The sequence below is a fragment of the Sciurus vulgaris genome (assembly GCF_902686455.1).
Source record: "Sciurus vulgaris genome assembly, chromosome: 10".
Taxonomy (NCBI): domain Eukaryota; kingdom Metazoa; phylum Chordata; class Mammalia; order Rodentia; family Sciuridae; genus Sciurus; species Sciurus vulgaris.
Window position 1 is genome coordinate 90337073 of NC_136470.1, and position 27617 is coordinate 90364689.

General features: G+C 36.7%; 1 protein-coding gene across 5 annotated transcripts in view; it reads right to left on the minus strand.

Annotated features, from left to right (window-relative positions):
* Positions 1–27617, minus strand: part of ATP11B (ATPase phospholipid transporting 11B (putative)) — a 117489-nt gene that overhangs the window by 47192 nt on the left and 42680 nt on the right. For all 5 annotated transcript variants that reach the window (XM_079100866.1, XM_079100862.1, XM_079100863.1 and 2 more), the window contains 9 exons: positions 25863–26013; positions 24583–24780; positions 21141–21383; positions 20232–20407; positions 19469–19537; positions 17943–18016; positions 17758–17861; positions 14231–14412; positions 12348–12551 (listed from right to left, as the gene is read on the minus strand). In XM_079100866.1, the coding sequence (XP_078956992.1) occupies positions 12348–12551; positions 14231–14412; positions 17758–17861; positions 17943–18016; positions 19469–19537; positions 20232–20407; positions 21141–21383; positions 24583–24780; positions 25863–26013 (1401 nt within the window). The remainder of the gene's footprint in view (positions 1–12347; positions 12552–14230; positions 14413–17757; positions 17862–17942; positions 18017–19468; positions 19538–20231; positions 20408–21140; positions 21384–24582; positions 24781–25862; positions 26014–27617) is intronic.

Below are 27617 nucleotides of genomic sequence, written 5' to 3' on the forward strand. Positions count from 1 at the left end.
AACAAATGTTACTCAAAGTATGGTCTGCTTACTAGCAGTTGGTTAAACTATTTGTTGCCGGGAAGAGATAAAGAGCATCCACCAGTAAGTAACCAACCATATCACTAAACATACTATTTTGTACAACTGTTTTCCCCCAATCCATCTTTGGTAATTAGACTTTCTCCTCTTTTTTTTTTTTCCTCATAATACTGGGGATTGAGCCTAGGCATGCTCTACCACTGAGCTATATCCCCAACCCTTTTCATTTTTCATTTTGAGACAAGGTCTTGCTAGTTACCCAGGCTGACCTTGATCTTGCAATCCTCCTGCCTCAGCCTCAACAGATGGGATTACAGGTATGCACCATTGCAGACAGCAGTTATAGGAGTTTCTTGATAAAGTAGTACACAGATTTACCTCTGGTGCAAGTTCCTTTATGTTGTGAAAACTAGCACTCATGGTAACTCTGTGCTATATACACCACGAAGAAAATACTACAAATTCACAAGATGCTTCTGAGAAATATCCCTCATTTTAAAATGAAAAATAAGAATAATAATAAATGAGCAACAAGCTACAAAAGCTAAACATAACTGAGATTTTAGTCTTAACATAGAAAAAATCTTCCCTAAGTTAAAAGGATGCCTTTTGTATTTTGCCTAATCATTATTGTGCTGTACTTCACTTAAGCAATATAGTCCACACCATGAAAAATTTAAAAATGTCTATTTTTTTTCCTTTACTTAATCTCCAATAACCAAACTCAATATCTATGCTGACTGATTTTCTTCCCTATTTAGAAACCTGGACTGTGGCTGACATCTTCCACCTGTTCTAAGCATGGTCTGAACAACATGCCTCATAAGCAGTAGCAGCCAAGAGTGGGACAGATGAGATCAGTTTTCCTAGGGAACCTTCTGAAGGAACACTAAATTCAATATTCCTCTAGGCAGGCTTGATAAATCTATGGGACAATATTTAAGAAATATGGAAAAATACCTAAGTTCTGGCACACAAGAGGCAGCATCGCTTATCTTGGTGGCCTCATATGTCACCACTCCCTCATTCTTTGACCACACTTTACTAGCATGAACCCCGACCCCCAGCTCTGGACCTAGCATCCACAACACCCTTTGCTTTTTTTTTTAAATTTTTACAGAATGCATTTTTTTTTTTTTTTATTGTAAACAAATGGGATACATGTTGTTTCTCTGTTTGTACATGGCGTAAAGGCATACCATTTGTGTAATCATAAATTTACATAGAGCAATGTTGTTTGATTCATTCTGTTATTTTTTTCCCTTCCCCCCACCCCTCCCACCCCTCTTTACCCTCTATACAGTAGTTCCTTCCTCCATACTTGCCCCCCTCCCTAACCCTAACTCTAACCCTTCCCTCCCTCCCATTATGTGTCAACCTCCACTTATTAGCGATATCATTCGTCCTTTGGCTTTTTGAGATTGGCTTATCTCACTTAGCATGATATTCTCCAATTTCATCCATTTGCCTGCAAATGTCATAATTTTATCATTCTTTATGGCTGAGTAATATTCCATAGTATATATATACCACATTTTCTTTATCCACTCATCAATTGAAGGGCATCTAGGTTGGTTCCACAGTCTGGCTATTGTGAATTGAGCAGCTATGAACATTGATGTGGCTGTATTTCTGTAGTATGCAGATTTTAAGTCCTTTGGGTATAGGCCAAGGAGTGGGATAGCTGGGTCAAATGGTGGTTCCATTCCAAGTTTTCTAAGGAATCTCCACACTGCTTTCCATAGTGGCTGCACTAATTTGCAGTCCCACCAGCAGTGTATGAGTGTACCTTTCTCCCCACATCCTCGCCAACACCTGTTGTTGCTCGTATTCTTGATAATCGCCATTCTAATTGGGGTGAGATGGAATCTTAGGGTGGTTTTGATTTGCATTTCTCTTATTACTAGAGATGTTGAACATTTTTCCATATGTTTGTTGATTGCTTGTAGATCTTCTTCTGTGAAGTGTCTATTCATTTCCTTAGCCCATTTGTTGACTGGACTGTTTGAATTCTTGGAGTAGAGTTTTTTGAGTTCTTTATAGATTCTGGAGATTAGTGCTCTATCTGAAGTATGATTGGCAAAGATATTCTCCCACTCTGTAGGCTCTTTCTTCGCATTGCTGATAGTTTCCTTTGCTGAGAGAAAGCTTTTTAGTTTGAATCTATCCCAGTGGTTGATTCTAGCTTTTATTTCTTGTGCTATGGGAGTCCTGTTAAGGAAGTCTGGTCCTAGACCAACAAGGTGAAGATTTGGACCTACTTTTTCTTCTATAATCTGCAGGGTCTCTGGTCTGATTCCGAGGTCCTTAATCCATTTTGAGTTTAGTTTCGTGCATGGTGAGAGATATGGGTTTAGTTTCATTCTGTTGCATATGGATTTCCAATTCTCCCAGCACCATTTGTTGAAGAGGCTATCTTTTCTCCATTGCATATTTTTGGCCCCTTTGTCTAGTATGAGAAAATTGTATTTATTTGGGTTTGTGTCCGTGTCCTCTATTCTGTACCATTGATCTACCTTTCTATTTTGGTACCAATACCATGCCGTTTTTGTTACTATTGCTTTGTAGTAGAGTTGAAGATCTGGTATTGCAATACCCCCTGTTTCACTCTTCCTGCTAAGGATTGCTTTAGCTATTCTGGGTTTCTTATTCTTCCAGATGAATTTCATAATTGCCTGCTCTATTTCTGTAAGGTACGTCATTGGGATTTTAATTGGAATTGCATTGAATTTGTATAGCACTTTAGGTAGTATGGCCATTTTGACAATATTAATTCTTCCTATCCAAGAACATGGGAGATCTTTCCATCTTCTAAGGTGTTCTTTAATTTCTTTCTTTAGTGTTGTATAGTTCTCATTGTAGAGGTCTTTCACCTCTTTTGTGAGATTGATTCCCAAGTATTTTATTTTTTTCGAGGCTATTGTGAATGGGGTAGTTTTCCTAATTTCTCTTTCTGAAGATTCATCACTTATGTATAAAAATGCGTTGGATTTATGGGCATTGATCTTGTAACCTGCTACTTTACTGAAATCACTTATGAGTTCTAAGAGTTTTCTGGTGGAATTTCCAGGTTCCTCTAAATATATAATCATGTCATCAGCGAACAGGGATAGTTTGAGTTCTTCTTTTCCAATTCGTATCCCTTTAATTTCTTTGGTTTGTCTAATTGCTCTGGCCAGAGTCTCAAGAACGATGTTGAATAGAAGTGGTGAAAGAGGGCATCCCTGCCTTGTTCCAGTTTTTAGGGGGAATGCTTTCAGTTTTTCACCATTTAGAATGATATTAGCCATGGGCTTAGCATAAATGGCCTTTACAATGTTAAGGAATGTTCCCACTATCCCTATTTTTTCTAGTGTTTTGAGCATGAAGGGGTGCTGTATTTTATCAAATGCTTTTTCTGCATCTATTGAAATAATCATGTGATTCTTGACTTTAAGTCTATTAATATGGTGAATTACGTTTATTGATTTCCTGATGTTGAACCAACCTTGCATCCCTGGGATGAAACCCACTTGATCATGGTGCACTATCTTTTTAATATGTTTTTGTATGCGATTTGCTAAAATTTTGTTGAGAATTTTTGCGTCGATGTTCATTAAGGATATTGGTCTGAAATTTTCTTTCCTTGATGAGTCTCTGTCTGGTTTAGGTATCAGTGTGATATTGGCTTCATAGAATGAGTTTGGGAGGGTTCCCTCCTCTTCTATTTTATGGAATACTTTGAGAAGTATTGGAATGAGCTCTTCCTTAAAGGTTTTGTAGAACTCGGCTGAGAACCCATCTGGTCCCGGACTTTTCTTTGTTGGTAGGCTTTTGATGACTTCTTCTATTTCAGTACTTGAAATTGGTCTATTTAAATTGTTTATGTCCTCCTCATTCAGTTTAGGCAATTCATATGTCTCTAGAAACCTGTTGATGTCTTCGAAATTTTCTATTTTGTTGGAGTATAGATTTTCAAAATAGCTTCTAATTATGTTTTGTATTTCCAACCTGTCTGTTGTGATATTTCCTTGTTCATTCCGAATTTTAGTGATTTGGGTTTTCTCTCGTCTTCTCTTTGTTAGTGTGGCTAAAGGTTTATCAATTTTGTTTATTTTTTCGAAGAACCAACTATTTATTTTGTCAATTTTTTGTATTGTTTCTTTTGTTTCAATTTCATTGATTTCAGCTCTGAGTTTAACTATTTCCTGTCTTCTACTACTTTTGGTGCTGTTCTGTTCTTCTTTTTCTAAGGCTTTGAGCTGTAGTGTTAGGTTGTTTATTTGTTGAGTTTTACTTCTTTTATTAAATGCGCTCCATGAAATAAATTTCCCTCTAAGTACTGCTTTCATAGTGTCCCAGAGATTTTGATATGATGTTTCTTTGTTCTCATTTACCTCTAAGAATTTTTTAATTTCCTTCCTAATATCTTCTGTTATCCATTCATCATATAATAGCATATTGTTTATTCTCCAGATGTTGGAATAGTTTCTGTGTTTTACTCTTTCATTTATTTCTAACTTCAACCCATTATGATCTGATAGAATACATGCTAGTGTCTCTATCTTCTTGTATTTGCTAACATTAGCTTTGTGGCATAATATATGGTCTATTTTAGAGAAGGATCCATGTGCTGCTGAGAAGAAAGTGTATTCACTCTTGGTTGGATGGAATATTCTATAAATGTCCGTTAAGTCTAAATTATTGATTGTGTTGTTGAGATCTATGGTTTCTTTGCTCAATTTTTGTCTGGAAGATCTGTCCAGTGGTGAGAGAGGCGTGTTAAAATCACCTAGTATTATTGTGTTGTGGTCTATTTGATTTCTGAAATTGAGAAGGATTTGTTTGACATACATAGATGAGCCACTGTTTGGGGCATAGATGTTTATGATTGTTATATCTTGCTGATTTATGCTTCCCTTAAGCAGTATGAAATGACCTTCTTTATCCCTTCTGACTAACTTTGGCTTGAAGTCCACATTATCGGAAATGAGGATGGATACTCCAGCTTTTTTGCTGAGTCCATGTGCATGGTATGTTTTTCCCCATCCTTTCACCTTTAATCTATGGGTATCTTTTTCTATGAGGTGAGTCTCTTGCAGGCAACATATTGTTGGATCTTTCTTTTTAATCCAATCTGCCAGTCTATGTCTTTTGATTGATGAATTCAGGCCATTAACATTCAGGGTTATTATAGAGAAATGATTTGGTTTCCCGGTCATTTGGTTCATTTTTAAAATTTTGTTTATTTATTTGTTTGACACAACTTGTTTCCTCCTTTATTTGACAATTCCTTTAGGATAATTCCTCCCTTTGCTGATTTGCTTCTTTGTTTTTCATCTCTTCCTCATGGAATATTTTGTTGAGAATGTTCTGTAATGCTGGCTTTCTTTTTGTAAATTCTTTTAGCTTTTGTTTATCATGGAAGGATTTTATTTCATCGTCAAATTTGAAGGTAAGTTTTGCTGGGTATAAGATTCTTGGTTGGCATCCATTTTCTTTCAGTGCTTGAAAAATGTTGTTCCAGGCCCTTCTAGCTTTTAGGGTCTGGATTGAAAAATCTGCTGATATGCGTATTGGTTTCCCCCTGAATGTAATTTGGTTCTTTTCTCTCACAGCCTTTAAAATTCTGTCTTTATTTTGTATGTTAGGTATTTTCATTATAATGTGCCTTGGTGTGGGTCTGTTGTAATTTTGTGTATTTGGAGTCCTGTAAGCCTCTTGAACTTGATTTTCCATTTCATTCTTCAGATTTGGGAAATTTTCTGATATTATTTCATTGAATAGGTTGTTCATTCCTTTGGCTTGTTTCTCTAGGCCTTCCTCAATCCCAATAATTCTTAAATTTGGCCTTTTCATGATATCCCATAGTTCTTGTAGATTCTGTTCATGATTTCTTACCATCTTCTCTGTTTGTTCAGCTTTGTTTTCAAGGTTAAATATTTTGTCTTCAATGTCTGAGGTTCTGTCTTCCAGGTGTTCTATCCTATTGGATATGCTTTCTATGGAGTTCTTAATTTGGTTTATTGTTTCCTTCATGTCAAGGATTTCTGTTTGGTTTTTTTTCAATATCTCTAACTCTTTATTGAAATGATCTTTTGCTTCCTGTATTTGCTCTTTTAACTGTCGATTGGTGCGATCAATTAATGCTTGCATTTGCTCTTTCATCTCATCATTCAATGCTTGCATTTGCTCTTTCATCTCCTCGTTTGCTTCTCTGATCATTTTAATTATGTACATTCTGAACTCCTTTTCTGTCATTTCTTCTGCCATGCTGTCATTGGGTTTTATTGATGTAACATCTAGATTTGTTTGCAGCATTTTCTTTCCTTGTTTTCTCATGTTGTTCAGATATCAGTGGACCGCTGAGATGTTGCAGATTTCCTCTGTTGATTTACAATGACCCTGAAGATTTCTATATATATCCCCTCTTAGCCTTCAGTAGGCTGAAGTCTTGGAGGAGGTTGATAATGCGGTGCTCCACAAGGAAGCTGCCTCTCTAAGAGTGGTGGCCTCCAGGTGGGGTATATTCCCTGCTAGTGGGCAGAGGTGCCTCCACTTTTTGACCAATGGTCATCCAAAGGGGACCTAGGCTGTGGGCTGAGGCAAGGCCTGTTTGGGCCTAAGTCTCTGGTTTTACCGTCCTTGTGGGAAACCTCACCCAGCAGGGAAGACTCACCCGGTGGGGAGGTCTCGCTGGTCAGTTTCCTCCTAGAGGTTCCCCTCAATTTACAGCTACTGCCTGGGCTGGGCTGCCTTCCTCTGCAAAGTTTCCAGGGGCCCGGCCCTACCTCCTGGGCCTGGGAGCCTCACCCTTCTCAGATGAATCTCCTTAGGCTGCCCCTCCTCAGAGAATTTGCCCATAGGCCTGGAACCTTCGCTCCGCCCTAAGCCTGTCTCTGTGCGGCTCTTCCACCCAGAAGCCTCCTAGATCCTGGGACCCTGTTCTGCACCTAATCGCCTGGCTGCGTGGCCCCTCCTCTGAGCAGCCACCTGTGGCCCCGAACAATCGCTCTGAGTCCCAGAGACCCGCCACAGGCCTCTTCCTCCAGACAGCCGCCCAGTATGCCGGTGCGGTCACTAGGAGTCCAAGAAACTCACTTCGTGCCTCCTCCTCCCACCAACCACCCGTAGCCCGGGGCAATCACTCACTCCGAGTCGAAGTGACCCTCCCCGTTCCTCCTCCTTCTCCAGCTAACCCCCCGGGTGTTCAGGAGCAGTCCCTCTGAGTGGCTCTGAATCCACGTGACCCGCTGCACGGGTCCTCTGGGCAACCGCCCGGAGCTCTGGTGTGGTCCCTCAAGACCAAGCGTCCCACCACGCTTCTCCTCCAGGCAGCCCCCCTGTGTTCAGGAGCTGTCACTTTAAGACCAAACAACTCACCACTCGCCTTCTCCTCTGAGCAGCCGCCTGGAGCGTTAATGCAGTCACTGCGAGTCCAAAGGACCCGCCGCGCTCCTTCTCCTCCTTCTCCTACTCCTCCGGGCAGGCCCCGAATCCAAGCGGCCGCTCCTCTTCCTCCTTGTCCTCAGGGCAGGCCCCGGTGTTCAGAAGCGTCGTTCTGATTCCAAACAGCTCGTCGCGCGGCTTCTCCTTTGGCAACTGCCTGCAGCTCTGGCACAGTCTCTCCGAATCCAAGTGGCCACGCTCCTCTCCTCCTCCTCAGGGCAGGCCCCGGTGTCCTGAGTCCACACAGTTCTCCCCGCCACTCCTCCCCCGGGCAGCCGCCGGAGCCCCAGTGGCTGCTCCGAGTCCCAGCGCTGTGCCAAGCGGCCTCCTCTATGGCGCTCCAGCGGGGGGAGGGGCGTCTCGCCGGCAGTTCTACTTCACAAAGTTTCCTGCGTTCCGGGACCCCCGTCCCATCCGGGATGCCCCCCCAGGGGGTGAGAGTCACCCGGCTACTTTGAGTTGGTCCCAAGCGTCTCAATATCTCCTCTCTTGAATCCTGAGTTCTGGAGCAACACGTAATGCAGCCACCCTCTAGGCCGCCATCTTGAAAACCCCCCAGAATGCATTTTGATTCATTGTACACAAATGGAGTATGACTTTTCATTTCTATGGTTATACACAATGTAGATTCACACCATTCATGTAATCATACATACACATGGGGAAATACTGTCTGTCTCAGTCTACTATCTTTCCTTCCCCCAACCCCTCCTGCCCCATTTTCCTCTACACCATCCAAAGTTCCTCCATTCTTCTCTTGGCCCCTCCCCTTGCCCCGTTTCTTGATGTCACTCTGTCCAGTTAACAGTTCATCTCTCAGGAGGTAATACAATCATCAATTCTTCCAGAACGTTCCCTGATAACTCTGGTCTGAGGTTAAGCTTCCCTCTTCAGTCCTCCAAAACTTCTGTTCTCAGTTACAATTCTTGTAACTGTTCTTGTCTCAGTTACAATTTGGTTGTGACAGGTCTATGACATGTACTCACTTCTTTGTTCTCCCTATATGGCTATTAAATATTTTAAAAGTAGATATCACACCTTATAAGACCATGCTTCTAGCATCTAGATAGAGGAGGTAATATATGTTTGTGAAGGAATGGATATAAAAACTTTTCAGAGGTATAGAATTCTTTGCTCCACTTCATATTTTTGTCAAAAATTTACCGATACTTATGAAAGTCTATAAATCAAAATCTTATTCACATATGTGGTTATATTGGAAAATGTGCTTCACCAAAAAGATACATTTCTAAAATATAATTTTCACATAGCAAGTGCTATGGTTTGTTACCTCCAAAGTTCATAAAAAACTTAATCCCCATTCTCATGGTACTGAGAGGAGGGATCTTTTGGGAAGTGATTAAATCATGAAGGCTTTGCCCTCATGGCTTATTGCTCTAATAAAAGAGGCTTCAGAGAATTTGCCCTTAGGGCTGGGGATATAGCTCAGGGGCAGACTAACTGTCTAGCATGCATGAGGCCCTGAGTTCAATCCCTAGTACCAGCAAAAAGGAAAAAAAAAATTTTGAATTTGCCTTCTCCTTTCCTTTATTACACAGCTTTCACTCAAATAAGGTGGGAGCAGCCTTCGCCATGTAACTTACTGGTGTGTTGATCTTGGACTTTCCAGACTGCAGAACTATAAAAAATAAGTTTCTGTTCTTTATAAATTACCTCATCTCAGGTACTTTGTTATAGTAATGCAAACAGACTAATATAATAAGTCTAAAATTTACTTTGTGTTTACTTCCGACAATATAGTTTTTGAAAACAATATTAGAAAAAGGGAAATGAATACTAATGATCATAACACTTTCATTAAGAGTACATATATAGAAGATATAAAGAAAATGGTAAATATCTTTAGATATTTGTATTATGTTATTAACCAACATATTGTCTTTATAATTTTCAGTACTTTTTCAAGTAGACAATTATTATTATGATCAGAAAAAATATTTTCCAAAGCAAAAATAAAGTACATGATTTTAAGCAATTAATTTCTATTTTAGGGGAGTTTTCCTTGACATTATAGTATTTAAATGTTTAAGCAACCACAAAGATGTTGACACTAATACCAACTATGGTATAATTACTTAGATCAACTGCCTTTTTGTACTCAAGTAATAATCCTTCTGGCAAGTGTACTGTCTTTTAAAAATATTTCTAAAAAAGTTTTTCTTTAATGAAATCTAGTCTTCAGTACTGTATCAATGCCTACATAACAAATATAAATGGAACACTGAATGAATATTAACAATTATGGCCTTGTCTTTTTGGTTTGTTTTTCTGAGTTAGTATCACAAGACTGTAAATAACAAGTACCTGTAGGAGACCTAATATGTCTACATACAACCAACCCCGATGCTCACACTGAAGCACTCCTGAATTTATTATGAAAAATTAGATGGTTAAATGTAGGCACTTAAAAAAATCTGATCTACCTCTAAAAAACAAATTTGTAAAAAAGATAATTTACAGCTGGGCATGGTGGTGCATGCCTGTAATCCCAACAGCTTTCGAGGTTAAGACAGGAGGATTGTGAATTCAAAGCCAGTCTCAGCAACTTAATGAGGCCCTAAGCAACTCAGGGAGACCCTATCTCTAAATAAAATATAAAGCAGGGGCTGGGGATGTGGCTCAGTGGTTGAGTGCTCCAGGATTCAAGTCTCTGTACCAAAAAAAAAATGTATATATATATATATATACATACACATGTATATTATATATGTATATATATATCATTTATTTTTTTGGGGGGGGATTGGTTTATTTCACTTAGCATGATGGTCTCTAGTTCCATCCATTTACTGGCAAATGCCATAATTTCATTCTTCTTTATGGCTGAACAATATTCCAATGGGTTCAACTCTAAGATTATGATTCATTGGAGTCATGGGTGTAGCCCATTAACTTGGAGATTATTAGTAGGGTAGACTCTGGCATCACATGGATAATGTGATGATCAGTGAGGGTATTAAGGGGAATATCCAGAGAAAGTGCCTTTATCATTAACCTATTAATAAATCTTTACTTAATATTCCCCATGGGCCAGGCACTATACTACGCACTGGGAAGGAATTGAAGGGTAGATCAGACATGGCTCCTGCCCTTAGGAAGCTAACCATTTAAAGTGGGAGGAGATGAGCAACTGAAGTAGCAGGGATGATGCCACATCTGATGGGCAAGAGGGACACAGGCTGCTGCAGGAACACAGGGTAGTGTGGTACCTAAACCTGATGTAAGGGCATGGAATCACTTTCTACAGAAGGACATCTCTCAGCTAAAACCTAGACTCCATTCCCCCTGTGGCCTCCTTCTCTATCCCTCCTGGCTCTAGGAATCCATTTAGAACCAATATAAAAGCCAAGTCAACATGACAACTGGAGAGGCCCACAGTCCTAGCCCCCACTTCTTTATTTTTCTAAGAAACACAGACAACCTTGACTGCTTGGTAACCTGGCCAGCTGCTTGTTTTCTTCTGAAGGATGGAACCCAATGTGTGACTTTACCCATTCCTAGGCATTGATAAAATTGTCTAGATTAAACAGATTGAGTATGTGTCAAAACATGTAGAAACTATCCCTGGCCCTGAAATTTCATAAACTTTCACAAAAACTCCATGACCAAACACTCTCTCATGGATCTGCCTGTATAGAACATTTCCTTTCCTGGTATTCATCTAGAGGATGTTGATACCCTCTATAATAAATGCTTTAGATAGATCACCCTGGCATTTAGTCCTTCCTTTTTTGGAACCCTAACCAGCTCTATCTTGGGGTGATTTGGGATAGTCCCTGGCAGGAATTCCCCTACAACCACTTTTGGGGAAACCGCAGCTGTGAGTTTGGCTTATAATATCATTTAGAGTATAATTATTTATATGTATAATTTATAGTACAATTATTTATATACATATATAATTTACAGTATAAATTCTTATGAAATAATCTTTGAACAGTAAAATGCACATTACTTTGAACTAGATCAGGAGTTAGCAAATGTTTTTTGTAAAGGCCCAGAGAGCAAGCATTTCAACTTTGGGTTTTGTGGGTGAAATGTTATATAGGTACTTACATAATGAGAGAAAAAAGAAATTATAACAATGTAGTAAAAACTGAATACGATTTTATTTTATAGTAGAGGCCTACTAGTAAGAAGAATGATAATCTTTTTATAGGAGAAGTAATATTTTGCTGAACTGGAGTTCAAAGTTAATGTTCCCTACTATTAATAATAATTATATAATGTTCATCTATTAACACTAACTGCTGACCTGTAATGAGTCGATATTTTAATACAATAGAACTATGAGATTTTAAAATTCATCTTTGACGATGTCTTTTCAAACAGGTGGTCCAGCTAAATACCACTGCATAATAAAATGTTTTACAACCTACTTCAACAATAAAGTAATCTCCACTACACTGTGCCTTAAAATTGTAATATTAGGGTCCATTTTTCTTGTTTTGTCATGATGATTATATACTGACAATAAAAAATAGTAAAATGTCAAAATATGGTGCCATGCATGGCACTCAAAACACTGTTGAGTTGTAACTGTGTCCCTGTGATGTTGTAGTGTACCAGCAACAGTGTGAAATGATGAGAGAACTTTATAAGGTCTGTTGCAACTACTTAACTCTGATGCTGCAACCATTATAACAGTAGGTAAACAAATTTATGTGGTCGTGTTGTAATCAAATTTTATTTACAGACACTGAAATCTGAATTTCATATAATTTTCATCTCATGAAATACCATCTTTGGATTATTTTTTACCCATAAAAAATGTAAAAACCATCTTTAGGTCATGAACCATAAAAATTGGGCAGTGGCAGTGGGTCTTACAGTTTGTTGATCCCCGAACTACACAATCCAGATACCTAAGTTCTTACCTTCTGGCAAGTTGCCTCAGTTGTTCAGCACATTCACTATCTGACTTCTGATTTATAAGTTCAAGGATGTTCATAGTTCTATGAAAATGTCCACATGATAAACTCACACTAACAGCTGTTTCATGTTTATCTCCAGTAAGTACCCATACTTTGATACCAGCCATTCTCAGTGCTTCAATAGTTTCTCGAACTTTATCTTGTAGTCTGAAAATAAAAGTCACAAACTTAGTTGAAGAGAATATTTTTCTGACTAATAAATGTAAACCACATAATATACGTAAAATCAAGTCTGAACTCAATCTAGGCATACTACAAGCATAGCAATATAACTGAAAATTTCTCCTGTTATGGAGGAAACAAGTATAAACTGACTAATGATGATCTGGCTCACCTAAAAAATCAACCAATTAAAATCTGCAACTTCATATTTTAAGAGTATATCTTCAAAGTTCAATTTTATGAGACTAAATTTTATTCATCATAAATTCCTATTTTATTAGGAAGCACTCCCTACCCCACTCCCAGCACTGCACCCTTTGACAGTGCTAGGGAACAAACCCAGGGCTTCATGCTTACTACTGTAAGCACTCTGCCACTGAGCTATACGCACATGCCCTAGAAAATCTTAAATTTCAAATCAAAAGATTTCTCCCTCTTTCTCTTTTTTCTTTTTGATAAGAAAATCACATTTGTAGTTAAAAAATCAGACTGTGGAAAACAGAGGCCTATGTAACTTTGAGTGAATCTAAGAACTCTTATGAGGAGAACTAAAAAGTAAATGAAAATCTGGATTAAAAAATATACAAACACCCTTAGATCTGGGGGTAGAAGAATATATAACCACAGGCTTAATGTGCAGAATCCAATTTAATTCACAGAATTTTAATGTAAGAAACACTGAGACAGATGCTTGGCAATAATGACAAATAAACGGACCACAAGGAATTCATAGGCTAAGGGAAAATATGATATATACATATATTTTATATATATGTGTGTATGTGTGTGTGTGTGTGTATATATATATATAAACAGAATGAGACAAACATCATTACCCTATGTACATGTATGATTACACAAATGGGCGACTCTACTTTGTGTACTACCAGAGAAACAGCAGTTATATCCCATTTGTGTGCAATGAATCAAAATAAATGAATAAAAATAAATAAATAAAATAAAGTTTCACAAGGACAACAATGGAAATACATAAAAACATGGTGATTTCAAGAAGAAGAGAATTTTTAATACTGTTAGGTGTCAGAAAAGGACTTACTGGAGTAAGGTTAATATCTATGCTATAATTTATGAACAGGTATTTGCAGATGTATCTACAGAAGGAAAGACTCATCCAGGTAGAAGGAACAAGTGTATAAAGTAGAATATTTCTTTTTCTTTTTTTTCTTTTTGTGGTGCTGGGGATTGAACGCAGGGCCTTGTGCTTGAGCTGTCTCCCCTGTCCTAAAGTAGAATATTTCTAACTAGAGCCCATGTGCAGAGAACTAAAATCAGTGTGGTATCATCGAGGCATAAAATAGAAAGAGACAGCATTGGGAGGTCTGGCTGAAGAAGTAGGCATGTCTTTGCATGGTACATGACTGAGGAGTACACTAAAAATTCAAGACTAAAGGGAGAACTACAGGTAAGTGCTTTCTTTTATCCATTCTCAGATCTCTGGCTAGAAAAATAGGATATAAAAATAGGATATCATGGGGAAAATTAAGACTTTAATTCTCCATTTTGATTTTAAATATTTTTATATTTTGATTTTAAAGATATCAAAATAGGATGTTAATAAGCAGAACCTATTTCATATATTAAAAATTCTTGGCTAAATATTTTTATGAGAGAAAAATGATATTGCTTACTTATCTGATACTTACCTGTCTTCCACTGCTGTAGCTCCAAGTAGTATCAGGTCTTTTTCTATAAACTGGAAGACATTAGCTAACTTCTCTTCCCGTTGCTGTAAGGCAGTCCTGGCTTCAAATAGGCGCCTATCTATTTCTTCATATTCTTTAGATGTAAATTGTCTAAAGGCTATACAGAGAGTTCTTAGCCCTTTCTAAAACAAAAAAATTAAAGACAAAAAGTGAACATAAATAATTAATGATAAACAAAATTAACTGATATACACTGAGGATCTGGGGTTCAATCCCTAGTACCAGAAGGAAACAGAAACTCAAAAGAAATAAACAAAAAAAGGGAACACATTATCAAAAAAAAAAAAAAAATCAATTATGAATAACTTAAAAAGGACTATCATTTAATGAGGAAATAAATGTCACAAAGCCCTCATGATCTGAGTTATGGTCCCCACATTAGGGCTCTTTTAATTTCTGATAAGTTCCTAAAAAGCTGCTCAAAATAATTAAGTTTATTGGATTGTACAATATTAGAGCCAGAAAGGACCATAAGGACTACCTTTTTTAAAAATATTTTTTAGTTGTAGATGGACACAATAACTTTATTTATTTTTATGTGGTGCTGAGGATCGAACCCAGTGCCTCACATGTGCTAGGTAGGTGCTTTACCATTGAGACACAACCCAGCCCTGACAAGGACTATCTTATTTGTGGTTTTAAAATGGTTACACAGAAAGCCAGAAAGTTCTATGATACTTTCATGATTCTCAAGAGAGACAGTGCCAGGCTCTATTCACTTGCTTTAACTTACAAATCTGTTTTCATCTACTTTATCAGATTTATTTTTTTAGGCAAAGGAGACATTTTCTGTTGATTCACTTTATGACAAAGTCTGACATTCACAGACTTATTTACGTCTGTAAAATGGTCATTATCAAACTATATTTTCTATATCTACCAAAATGAACAATTTAAAATATCATTCTATCTTTGCTAATGAATTAAAATTACTTAAAACTTAGGAATATATATATTTGATTGATTCCACACTGGGATCAAAGTTTTCTTAATCTCTGAAAGCTGTTATCTAAATCTAAAGGCTTATAAAGTTCCTTTCCTTGCTGTATATTTTACTCAGGAAAACCCATCATACTTTTCTAATGGTGGAAAGGGTAGGTTTTTAAAAATACTACATGACTATATTAAACAAATTTTTAAACACTGGCATTCTCTGATTTATAAATGACCCACACCTAAAAAGAACATGCTTTATGAATAACAGGAGGTAACCAGTTATTAATATATGAACTAAATAATTCATTAAAAAACTAAAGCTTATTGGGGTCAACTATGTGTCAGTATTTTTCTAGATATTAAAATAATGGTAAGGTAGTACAATATTTTTGCTCTCATGGATATTATAGTGGGAAGATAAATTAGATCATTATCAATCAGCAAATAATGGAAGAAGAGATAGCATAAATCAGTAAAGGAGGTAAGTGAGCAGAAATTAATAAGGAGTATATATTTATAGAAATGCAAATATGAGGGCTCTTTGTTTTTATAAGAATCCCCTGTATTCTATTTTTTAAAATAAGGGATACAATTTACATTCCATAAAATTTACCCTTTTAATTCAAAAAGGTATAAATCAGTGATTTTTAGTATATTCACAGAGTGTACAATCATCACTGTTAATTCCAGAATATTTCATCACCCCTGTGTCGCTGGCTCTTTGCAGTTCCAAAATCCATAGATATTTGTCACCGCCTGCAGCAACAACTTGCACGGGTCTTATAGGTGGTGGAGTGGAAACTGAGGCACTTCTATCTTTCTCTTTAGTACACTGCTTTCTTGCTTATTTGTTTATAGAGGATAGAGGAAATGAGATTTACTTGCTTTGAGAGGAGAGAGAGAGACCCCGCTTATCAGAGAGAAAGAAACTTTGCTTAAGAGAGAAACTTTGAGAGAAAGACAGGCTTTGCTTAGAGCTTAGAGGAAGAGACTTGCTACACCTTAAAGTCCTGCATCCTGTGAACTAAGGGTACGTCCACCCAAGGTGCCCTAGTGATGCGTCTCAGTTCTCCGTTCCGCGATCTGCCTTCCGCCGCTGCCCCTACTCGCTGCTGTGCTGCTTTTCCCTACTAGCTGCTGCCGCGTGTTTTTCCCTCTGGCTGCTTTTTTTGTCTCACTCTGCCTACACTTATATCACCTCCAGGAGGCGGAGAGCAGGGCCACGCCTCTTACGCAAAGATTAGGCGAGACGCTCCGAGCAGGCAATTAGTGCTTGAGAACACATGCGCATACATTGTGAGCATGGACGAGAAAATCACCTGAGTGTGCTTATGTCAATTAACCTCCTCACTGCCCATGTGATCAGGCGCCATCCCGGCGCTGCCAACATGGCACAGCCCCCAACACCCCTGCAAAAGGAATCCTTTAGCAGACATTTCTTTCCCTCCCCTTCCTCTAGTCCCTGGGAACCACTAATCTGCTTTCTCTAAGAATCTGCTTATTCTGGATATTTCATATAAATGTAATATGTGACCTTTTGTGACTGGCTTTTTTCACTCAACAGTCTTTTCAAGGTTCATCCATGTTGTGGCATGTATCAGTACTTTATTCCCTTTAAAGACTAAACAGTATTCCATAAAAATGGATAAATCATATTTTGTCTATTCATCAGTTGGGCATCTGAGTTTTTTCCACTTTTTGGTTGTTAGGAGTAACACTGCTTTTGAACATTCATGTATAAAATTTTATATAGACAAAGATTTCAATTCTTTTGAGTGTACACTTAGGAACAGAATTGAAGGGTCAAATAATAACTTCATGTTTACCTTTTAAGGACTGCCAAACTGTTTTCCAAAGAAACTATGCCACTTATATTCCTGTCAGCAATTTATGAGGATTCTGGTTTCTCCACATTCGAATTCTCCTCTATTCCTTTAGTAACCCCTTTTTTGGGAGTAAGCCAGGGCATTGCGCATGTTAAACATGCATTCAGCCCATTTTTTTTTTTTTTTTTAAGATACAGGCTGGTCTTGAACTCTTGGGCTCAACAAATTCTCTTGTCTCAGACTTCGCAGTGGCTGGGACTACAGGAACTGTGCCTCTTTTTTGTGTTTGTGCTGCTGGGGTTTGAATTCAGGGTCCAGGAGTAGACGAGTGTCTACCCCTGAGCTACATTTCTAATCCTAAGCATTTTTTAAAATTGCAGTTTGAGTGGTCCTTGCAACCAGACGTGTCTTGACTATAATAGAGTTGAAGAGAAGATTTACGTTTTTTAAAGAAGATTACAAATGAATTTTTATGTAAAGAATGTGAAGTCAAAAGTGCAACAGAGCTAAAGAATTTCAAAATTTTTGAAATTTTTTTACAGTACTGGAGATGAACCCACGACCTCATGCATGGTATGCAAGCACTCTATCACTGAGCTACAATCTCAGTCTTGATAAATTATGTTTAAAATGAAACCCAAAATCTTTCATAAACTTATCTTTTAGAGTTTTCTGTTTGTTTACAGGATAGAAATTTACACTCACCAAAGCAAATTCATCTACATGAATTCTGGTTTTTTCTATTTCTCCACCTATACATTTTGGAAGAATTGATGATTCAGCTCCTTTAGCAAATAAAAGCTTCTCACCTAAAAGGAAAAAAAAAAAAAATAAGTTATGAAGCTCTTAATATTGGATAAATAAAAATCATGAAAGTTCAAATTGGTTACCTGAAGGTGCCCGAACAATTACACTCATTCTCCTACGATCTGAATCAAATTCCAGAATGTGAAGCAATTTGTACCTAAAGAAAAAAAAAAAAAGACAAAACCTTACTCGTTTCAATAATGATATGTGAAAATTTGGAATCCCTATAAAAATAAAACATTACTTAAAATAAGAAATTAATCTCAACTACATTTTCATTTCAGACTGAAACTATTAAACTCAGAAAGATTAAGTTATTTACATAAAGTAAAATAAGCTTGTGAGTGGGAGAGCAAGCACTGGAATCCAGATTTGCCCAGCTCAATGTTTTTCCCACTAAAAAGGTGAATGATTGTCAACCATTCTTCTGACAAATACAACAACACACATTACTATCAGAGGCTCACCATAAGAGTGATTTTGAGCCTGGGGTGTGTGTGTGTGTGTGTGTGTGTGTGTGTGTGTGTGTAAGAAAGAGCAAGGAACAAATACCTCTTTATGGAGCTAAAAAAGAATTTGTGTGAATAGGTGAGGTGTGGCTTGAAGAATCTTCCAGATAATTGTATACAATGATGGACATATGAAATACTTTCCACAACTCAAAGAAAAATGTTGAGTTGAATGATGGTTTTAAGTTGATGAAATGACCTAGACAGGCTCCCACAAGAAAGTACACAAAGAATGGGCACTATTTTAGGTAAAAGGAGAGTTGGAAAAGCACACCTAGAGCTGAAATATGATCATAACAGATAAACCACAAAAGGAAATGGTGGAATGAGACAAACATCATGATCCTATGTACATGTATGATTACACGAATGGTATGAATCTACATCGTGCACAACCATAGAAATGAAAAGTTGTACCCCATTTGTGTACAATGAATCAAAATGCAGTCTGTAAAAATAAAAAAAATTTTTAAAAATCCACAAAAGGTATAATAGGCATGAATTAACTTATCGAAGTGGAAATAGTGGAAACAGACTGCTGTTTTTCAATGCCTGAAACAAAAAAAACTACAGAAAATAGAAGGAAAGTTGGGTAGGAATGTAGCTCAGTGTAAAAAGCACAGCTAGCATATTTGACCCTGGTTTGATGCCCAGCTCTGCAAGAAAAGAAACAAACAAGCAAAATAAACCACAATTTAAGAAAAGTTTTTTTTTTTTAATTCAATGAATAAAACCCAATGAAACCCAACCCTAGGAGTGTCAAAAAATAAGCACAGAAGTAACTCAGGAAAAGATTCAGAGCGGAATATTATTATAACTGTGAGGACATACAATGTAATACTGAGATCATTTTAGAGCAGAGGATGGCAAACTTTATGTAAACTAGACAGTAAATATTTTATGGCTTTGTGGGCCATAAACAGTCTTTGCTGCATATCCTTTCTTTTTCTTAAAACAATGCTTTATAAATATAATGTTATTTATAGGCTATATAAAAATAGGCTGGAAGTCAGATTTGGCTCATGGGCTATAGTTACTGATCCCTGTTCTATATTATATACTTTATATAAAAAAAGACCACAACAAATGAAAAAAATTACCGTTCCAGTTTTCCAAGTATTTTAACTTCCATAGTTTCTTCAGAATTGCCAATAAACACGATACCAATTCTAGGGATTAAAATAACAAAGAAATGTAAGAATTAAGGGATGATATTTCATATTTAAAAAGGTTATTATAACTTAGTTTGAGTGAAAATATTTAAAATCAAAGTTTAAAATGTACTTTAAAATATTTCCTTTGGGCCGGGCACATGCCTGTAATCCCAGTGGCTCGGGAAGCTGAGGCAGGAGCATCACAAGTTCAAAGTCAGCCTCAGCAAAGGTAAGGATCTAAGCAACTCAGTGAGACCTTGTTTCTAAATAAAATGCAAAACAGGGCTGGGGATGTGGCTCAGTGGTTGAGTGGCTCCCAGTTCAATCCTTGGTACCAAAAAAAAAAAATTTTTTTTTCTGTTGAATAGATCTTACTTTTAAGAACCTGAAGGATCAGAGAAGGTCCAGAACAATATAAACGTAAGTATTTTTTTCCACATTTTTCTATTTTATTTGCATAATTACCCTTTTTTATTTTTACAGACTGCAATTTGATTCACTGTATACAAATAAGGTACAGCTTTTCATTTCTGTGGTTGTACATGATGTACAAACATAAAGTATTTCTTACAACTTTTATTACACAGTTTTCATGGTAACCAGATTAAAATGATGAACTTAGGTTCGAAAGTTTTAAATGATGATTTTCTAATATTCTAACATTAACTTAAAGAGTATTTTTAAGGGTTAGGAAATTTGACTCCATTACCTCGCAGCAGCTTCCACTAGAGCCTTTTCATCTGGTGAAGATGCATAATATTCCAACTGGGAGGGTGCCAGATTGGACTGCCAGGGACCATCACCAATGCCATCGACATGAACATTGCTGATCTGAACAGTGTGGCAAAGACTGACTGCCTTAAAGAAGAGATCGTGTTCTTTAATCTGCAGAAACATAATAATTTGTCATGAAAGCAGCGTTCCTGAATACCTTTAAGGAAACTACAGATAGATACCTAACAGCAAAAACAAAAAAGAGTTCAATGACCCAAAATGCTATGAAATATCACTTTGGCTTAAAAAGCATTCAACATATGTCCATCTTTTTAGAAGGGGTATAACCAAATTGCAAGTAAAGAAGAATACCTTTTTGTGGACAAAGTGAGGCCCAAAAAGTATTAAATAAATTTAAGCTCTATTTCTTAGTACAGTTTCCTTTACTTCAGGGCAGTAACAGCTTTTAAAAACGGTTTCATTTGAGTATCAGGAGAGCTCAGACTAACACACTGGAAGTGACAAGTTAAATTGGGCTGAAACTAAAAATTCTGAGGATTATATTTTATAGTACTGAATCAAACATATACATTTCAAATATATATTTCTTGCTCCAAGGATATACACTTTTCCCCTATAATCCATCAACTACTGAAGAGAATTCATGCATATGCAATCCTTATTTATTTTTTGTACTGGGGATTTAACCCAGGGACATTTACCACTGAGCTATATCATCAGTCATTTTTATTTTTTTAATTGAGACAGGATCTTACTAAGCTGCTTGGGCTAGCTTCAACTCAAACTGGGGTCCTCCTTCCTTAGCCTCTCGAGTTGCTGGGATTATAGGCAAGTGCCATCACTCCCAGAGAAACACTTATTTATTAATTTAGAAATTGCTTACTAGTTCAGTTTCATTTTCAGGACTGGTTCTAAAAGAAGAACTGGTTGTAAGATGGGACAAGTTGTTAAGATGGGATAAACTATTCAGGTAAGATAAGTTTCCTTCTGAAGAGTCAGGTGTTGGTCCTTCAGGTACCAGTCTACCACTGATTTCTTGATATTTCATGCCATTAATTGAACATTCCCGAAACTGCATCTCGTTTTCTGTCAGTGTTCCAGTTTTATCTGTAAACACATATTCCACCTAGAAAGAAAGAAAACAAAATCAACTGGGTGTTCAAGGTCCAATGTTGGATAACAAAAACTTTGTCTTTCTGTCTCTATTTGACCTATTAACATCAGTATACCAATGTTGAGAGGTCAAGTACAAGTCCATGCACATATAATATAGATGCCAAGGAAAGTAAACAAGGAACACAAACTATTTTAAATCTACATAAACTTTGAAGTTTGTAGCATCTTTAGATACATATTCCTCCGAAGAACTGACTCAGAATATAAGAAATTCATTTCTGTCTCATTAAACTGTTTTTTAAATAATAGAACTCAAGAATTATCATGGATGATGATACATAATGGGGGATAGAAGGGAGGCAAGAATGGAGGAAGGAGGGACTGCATAGAAGGAAAAGAGGGGTGGGAGGGGTGGGGGGGGGAAGGAAAAATAACAAAATGAATCAAAACCATTACCCTATGTAAATGTATGATTACACAAATGGTATGCCTCTACTTCATGTACGGAGAAACAAGATGTACCCCATTTGTTTACAACAAAAATAAATTTTAAAAAAAGAATCATCACTGAAGTAAGGGTAGAAAAGATGTTTTATAATCTAGAAAGTAAAAGGATATCTGGATCCGGAGAAATGGGATGGAGCTGGGAGTAGGAACCCAAATTGACAACAGTGCAAGAGGTTAAAGGTGAAAAGTTATCCAAAATAGGGAAAACTGAAACGAGGTCAGGAAACAGATACAGTGAAAAAAAATTAAATGTTTAAAAGAAAAGAATATATTTTAAAAGGTAGTTAAGACAAATTATTTTAATACTCTTAGAGACTAATTCCAGAAAATTAACCCTAAAAGAAGGTAGGTCCACAAAAAGAAGGATGCAATAGTCAAGTCTTGTTACAACCAGAATTACAGTGAGGACTTGATTTTTGCAATGATGACTTGACAAAGATATCATTTAAAAAGGGAGGTAAACTTACTGGAATTATTTTTTTCATTTTCATTTTATAACTTTTCATTAACAAATAAAAATTGTATATATTTATTGTATACAAAAAAAATTTTAAAAGGGAGGTAAGAGCTAGGAATGTTGCTCGGTGATGGAGTACTTGCCTACATGCTCAAGGGCTTGGGTTCAATTCCTAATACTGCAAAATATAAAAATTTTAAAAATTTAAAAATAAAAAGGGAGGGAGGTACCATAGACCAATAAACACACACATACACACATATACCAGATTCAGAAACATATAAAGGATTATATACCATGATTGTATGAGATTTATTCCAGGAATGAAAGACTGATTCAACATTAAAAAAAAAAAGAATGTAATCTACTATATTAATAAAATAGTATTTGTATTCTATTAATGAAATGACCATCTTAATAGATGCAGAAAAGGGATTTGACAAAATCCAATACTCTTCATGATAAAAACACCCAACAAACTAAGGACAAAAAAAGAACTTCCTCAACTTGATAAAAAGTATTGATAAAATCCCCATAGCTAGAAAATGTGTAATGCTTTTCTCCTAACAACAGAGAAGTAAGACATAGATGTCTGCTCTGGCCACTTTTGTTAACACTACTGAAGATTGTAGTTATGGCAATTAGTCAAAAGAGAGAGGGTCGGGAGAGAGAAAGGAAAAGAAAAGTTATCCTGATTGGACAAATAGGTGAAAAAGTTCTCCATTTGTTCATGAAGTGACCTTGCATATAAACAATCCTAAAGAATCCATTGAAATATCTATTAGAACAAATAAACAAGTTCAGCCAAGATTCCAGAAATAAAAGTAGTGTTCACCTAAATTATACTCCACATATGTATATTTCAAAATACTACAGTCATGTGTATCTAAAACAGAACAACAACAAAAAAAGTAAAGTTCAAGTTGGGAAATATTATTTTGACCAAGAAATAAATATAAGTGAGACACTACTTAAACTTCATATTTTTAGGAACAGTAAATATAAACATAACACCTAAGACATAGGAATTCTATGTAAAATAATAATAATGATAAAGGTGAGTGTAGCAGAGTATGCCTGTAGTCCCAGGTACTCAGGAGGCTGAGGAAAGAGGACTACTTGAGCATAGGAATCTGAATCATTCCTGGCAGCAAAGGAAGACCTCATCTGGAAGGAAAAAAATAAAAGGGTGGCGGGTGGGAGAGGGAGAGAGACAAAGGAAGAGAGAGGGAGAGAAAAAAAATTCCTAAGTTTGAACATACAGTGGGAAGCTGCAGGTATTTGTTAAGAACTTGTTCGTGGTATATGGAAACTGAATGAAAGAACAAAGCCACTCTAATTCTAGGGAAAACAAAATATATAGAAATAAAATATAATTACAGCATTACAGGAAACAAAGAATCAGGAATTAATGAAGAATATTCAAATGATATCAATTAATAAATAATAAATTCTGAATTGTGAAATAACAATTCTGAGGGGCTTTGGGAGGCAAGGGGGGTTATGTGTCATAGTATGTGTGGGAAAGTAGTAGTATTAGAATATTTTGGGGAGCCACCTATGACCTGTAAAAAAGAACCAAACTTCATTGGACTATTATGGAAAATCTGGCTTCAGGAACTCACAATTACAGAAAATTGTTTGAGACTGCCTGAAGCATGTGGTTACCCTGCGTTGGTTCACCGTTGAAGTGTGAATGAAGTCATGGTTGTGAGAGTGACCCACGAGAGCCAAATGGCTTGCTTAACTCCACCCCTTATCCTGTTTTTCACAGAAGAAGCTCCTAGGGGCCCCCTTTTGATCTGTAAATAAACTAATCGTGGGCTCCTTCATTTGTTAGAGCCAGACCCTTCTGGATGGCTTAATGGGTCAGTCCCTATTCTAAAGATAATTCTGTCTCCTGTCCTTATTCCTGTTAAATCAATTTCTTAGCTATTATTTCACAGCCAGCCCATTCCTCCAACAGGAACCCTTTTCCTTTCTCATGTGGGATGTGAGGTGATAGAGTATGTCTTCATATTCCATAATGGATAATTTCTAGCATGTTAAAATTAAGAAAGAGTATGTAGAAATGATTAATAATGGAAGCAGCAACTTAAAAATTAAAAATGGGAATAAGAATTAGGTGTAGAGCAGGGCTGTTTTTGGTATAAACTGTAATATTTACTGTTATATTAGTCTTTGTACATGTATTGTTTTAAAAATAAAATATATTTAAAAAATAAAACATTAAGGTTATAGTCACCTGTCCAAGCTCTTCATTAAGATCAGAAGTATTGACTTGAGCTTTCTGATCTGATTCTTCATGATAGAGATCAAGATCCCAGCCAATAAAAAATGATCCAAGAAATTTTTGCATTTCAACTGTTACATATAATGAAATTGGAATGATGAAATTGTAGAGTACCAAAAAAGCAAGGAAATCAGAAATAAACCTCAGAATCTAGGAAAAAAGAAATGATTATTTGATAAGAGAAAACACATAAGAATTTCTTCAGTGTTACTGAGGAAAATTATCAAAAGGCTTCATGCCTAAACAGATCATCAACTATATTCCAAAGCAGAACAGTATCATGAATTAAAATTCATTTATTAAATTGTCTTTTTAACATTTCATTTCTTCTCTTTATTTAGACTCTTGATCAGAATAAAGGGAGAAAAGAACAAATTCAAATAACTTGCTACTTTTCAGAAGGTAAAGTCACCTGGTATAACTGAAACTACCTTTGGAAAAATTACAATTTTACCCTCTGGAGTGCACTTACCCACTCTACTCTCTTCAAAACCATGGATGACTAAAATTGAGAGTAACTTCCAAAAACTATTATGTAATTGCTAGGTTAGAATCGTTAGAAATCAAAACTCTGTGAAGCACAGATTCTACAGGGATAGACAATCCATGGCATAGCAGAACCACATTTCTACCTGAATTCTGTGAAACGTAAAATATCTAACTGTAAATGATATTGAAAATATCATCCTGTATTTTATCTGCTTTGTGATCTCCTGATATCCAAATATGTCTTCCAGTGTGTATATTTCAATCTAAAGTAAAATTTGGAGGATAATTATTAACCAAAATTGTAGGTTAAATTCTCTTGATAGTCCACATTTAATCAACTGAAACCTTCATATGATATAATTTGTGAGTTACTTCATACCATCAAGACTGACAGAGAAACCTGAATTATATAGACAGGACAGAAAATAAATCAACTTGCTCTTTAATTCATTTACAAGATATAGTAAATGGAATAGAAAACAGAATTTGTAATATTGAAGTAGATACAAATAGAGTCAGATTTAAATTTTTGTGATCTTTTAACTACTCAAGTCATGCCACAAGGAATGCAACTGCTTACGCCCTAAGCTGTGGAAAGCCAGCTGCTCTTCACTTGCAATGTCATTTTGTTAGTAGTAATGGTTATGTGATCACAGTGTTCCCTCCTACCAGAAATCACTATTAAAGCATTAACTGTGCCAAAAAATTAGTTTCTTTTATAATATCAGAGCACCATAAAATACCTTACTACTATTTCTTTGATGTTCTGTTTTTTGGTTATACCAAGGTTCATCCCATTTTTCTTCAGCTTGCCATGTATACTTCAAGATGGTACTGATGATGGCTTCAGAGATAAGGATTATTAGATAAATTATCAAAAATGTGTTCATTGATCTGAAGCAAGAAAAAGAATACAATAACATCAACATTACTATATTCATTTGCTTAGTAATTAACACTTGTATTAAATAAGATAATAAAATAATACAGTATTACTACAGCTATTTTAGAGGACATAGTCTACTTTTGAGCAACAACCATTCAAAACAATCTATTTGCTGACAATAAAAGAACCAATTCATACAGCTGTTACAGTAAATAACAGCTTTGGCCACTTATTTTTGCTACAAAGAATTGTTTGAAGAATTTTAAAGTATTTTCAGGGCCCATCTAATTACAAATGAACTAAGCAAAAGGAACATTTTATGTTCTTTTTTATACTATATGCATTAAAATTTTACAAAACTTGTCACATCCACTATTTTACCTAATTTTTTTATAAGATTAAATAATCACTCTTTATTCAAAATCAATAAGCCCTCTTACTTACAGGGAAAATATGAATGTAAGCTCTGCTCCCTGGCCTCTGTGACAGAAACCACATTCAGAATACGTTCACTTAAGAAAGATTTGTGGCTTGATAAACTAAAACTAGGAACTTCAACATACATTGCTTCTTTGGAAAACAAAGACTAAAAGGAATAATCCATGTCAAAAAGTCTCAGGTTAGAAAACCAATTTTCCTTCTGAGGCTCATTTTAGCAAATTCTCTATATCATTAAGTTGAAGAGCTATGTCCCCTGAGAATGGGTCCCTCCCCAGTGCCCTCTTGCTCCTATGTCAATGACCCTATGAGGGGGTCAGCACCTCTCTCCAGTCACCTCACCATGGCCCCTTGTAGGCAGAGCCCAACAGTTGCTTGCTGCAGGCCCCACTTGGCCCAGTTATGCTGCAGTGCAGTTTCCTTTGAGCCAAAGTACTCAAGTATTCCATTTTCCAGTATATCCAGATCCACAGTATGCTTAGAAAGGCAGAGCTGCATTACCAGGCTTTTAGAAAAGGTTTCCGCCAGTACACCTGAGCGTACATTTGACAGAATTCACTGCTGCAAGGGCCCTATGACCACTCGTTCACATGCACCTTCATGCCAGTTAATTTCCAGATTCAACTGTCATACACAATACATTGCGTCAGTGAAAACTGAGAAGAAAAAGCCGCAAAGTCCTTTCAAGCCTCCTCCCTCCCTGCCCCAAACACAGAAACACACAAGGAAGAACTCTCTTCTTATGAATTCAAATTCATCATCTGAGAGGTTGAAGACTCCAGAGATTCTTCTAATTCCAAGGCATGTTGATTGTATGCTTCCAGATGTTTTCTCCAGATTTCAATGTAGTGCGGTTCTTCTCCTACAATGGGGACGGAGGGGCCCTGTGAGAGTGAGCTGGGAGGGTCTGAGGCCTGGGCTCTCCAGCCAGCCCCTGCCACATGTTCTCTAGCATCGTCTTATAGGCCTGCCGGGCCACCTTCTCAGCTTGACCATCTTATGGAACTGGTCCTGGGTCCTGTCATAGCTAAAGATCCCCACCACACTGACAGGAACTACGTTGTTCACACTGCACCCTAGAACCTTGCAGTTGAGAGCAGACACAAAGAGGATGTTCTGCTCACAGCCGTAATCAATAATGGTGTGCAGAGTGTCATCCAGCCCACCTTTCGAC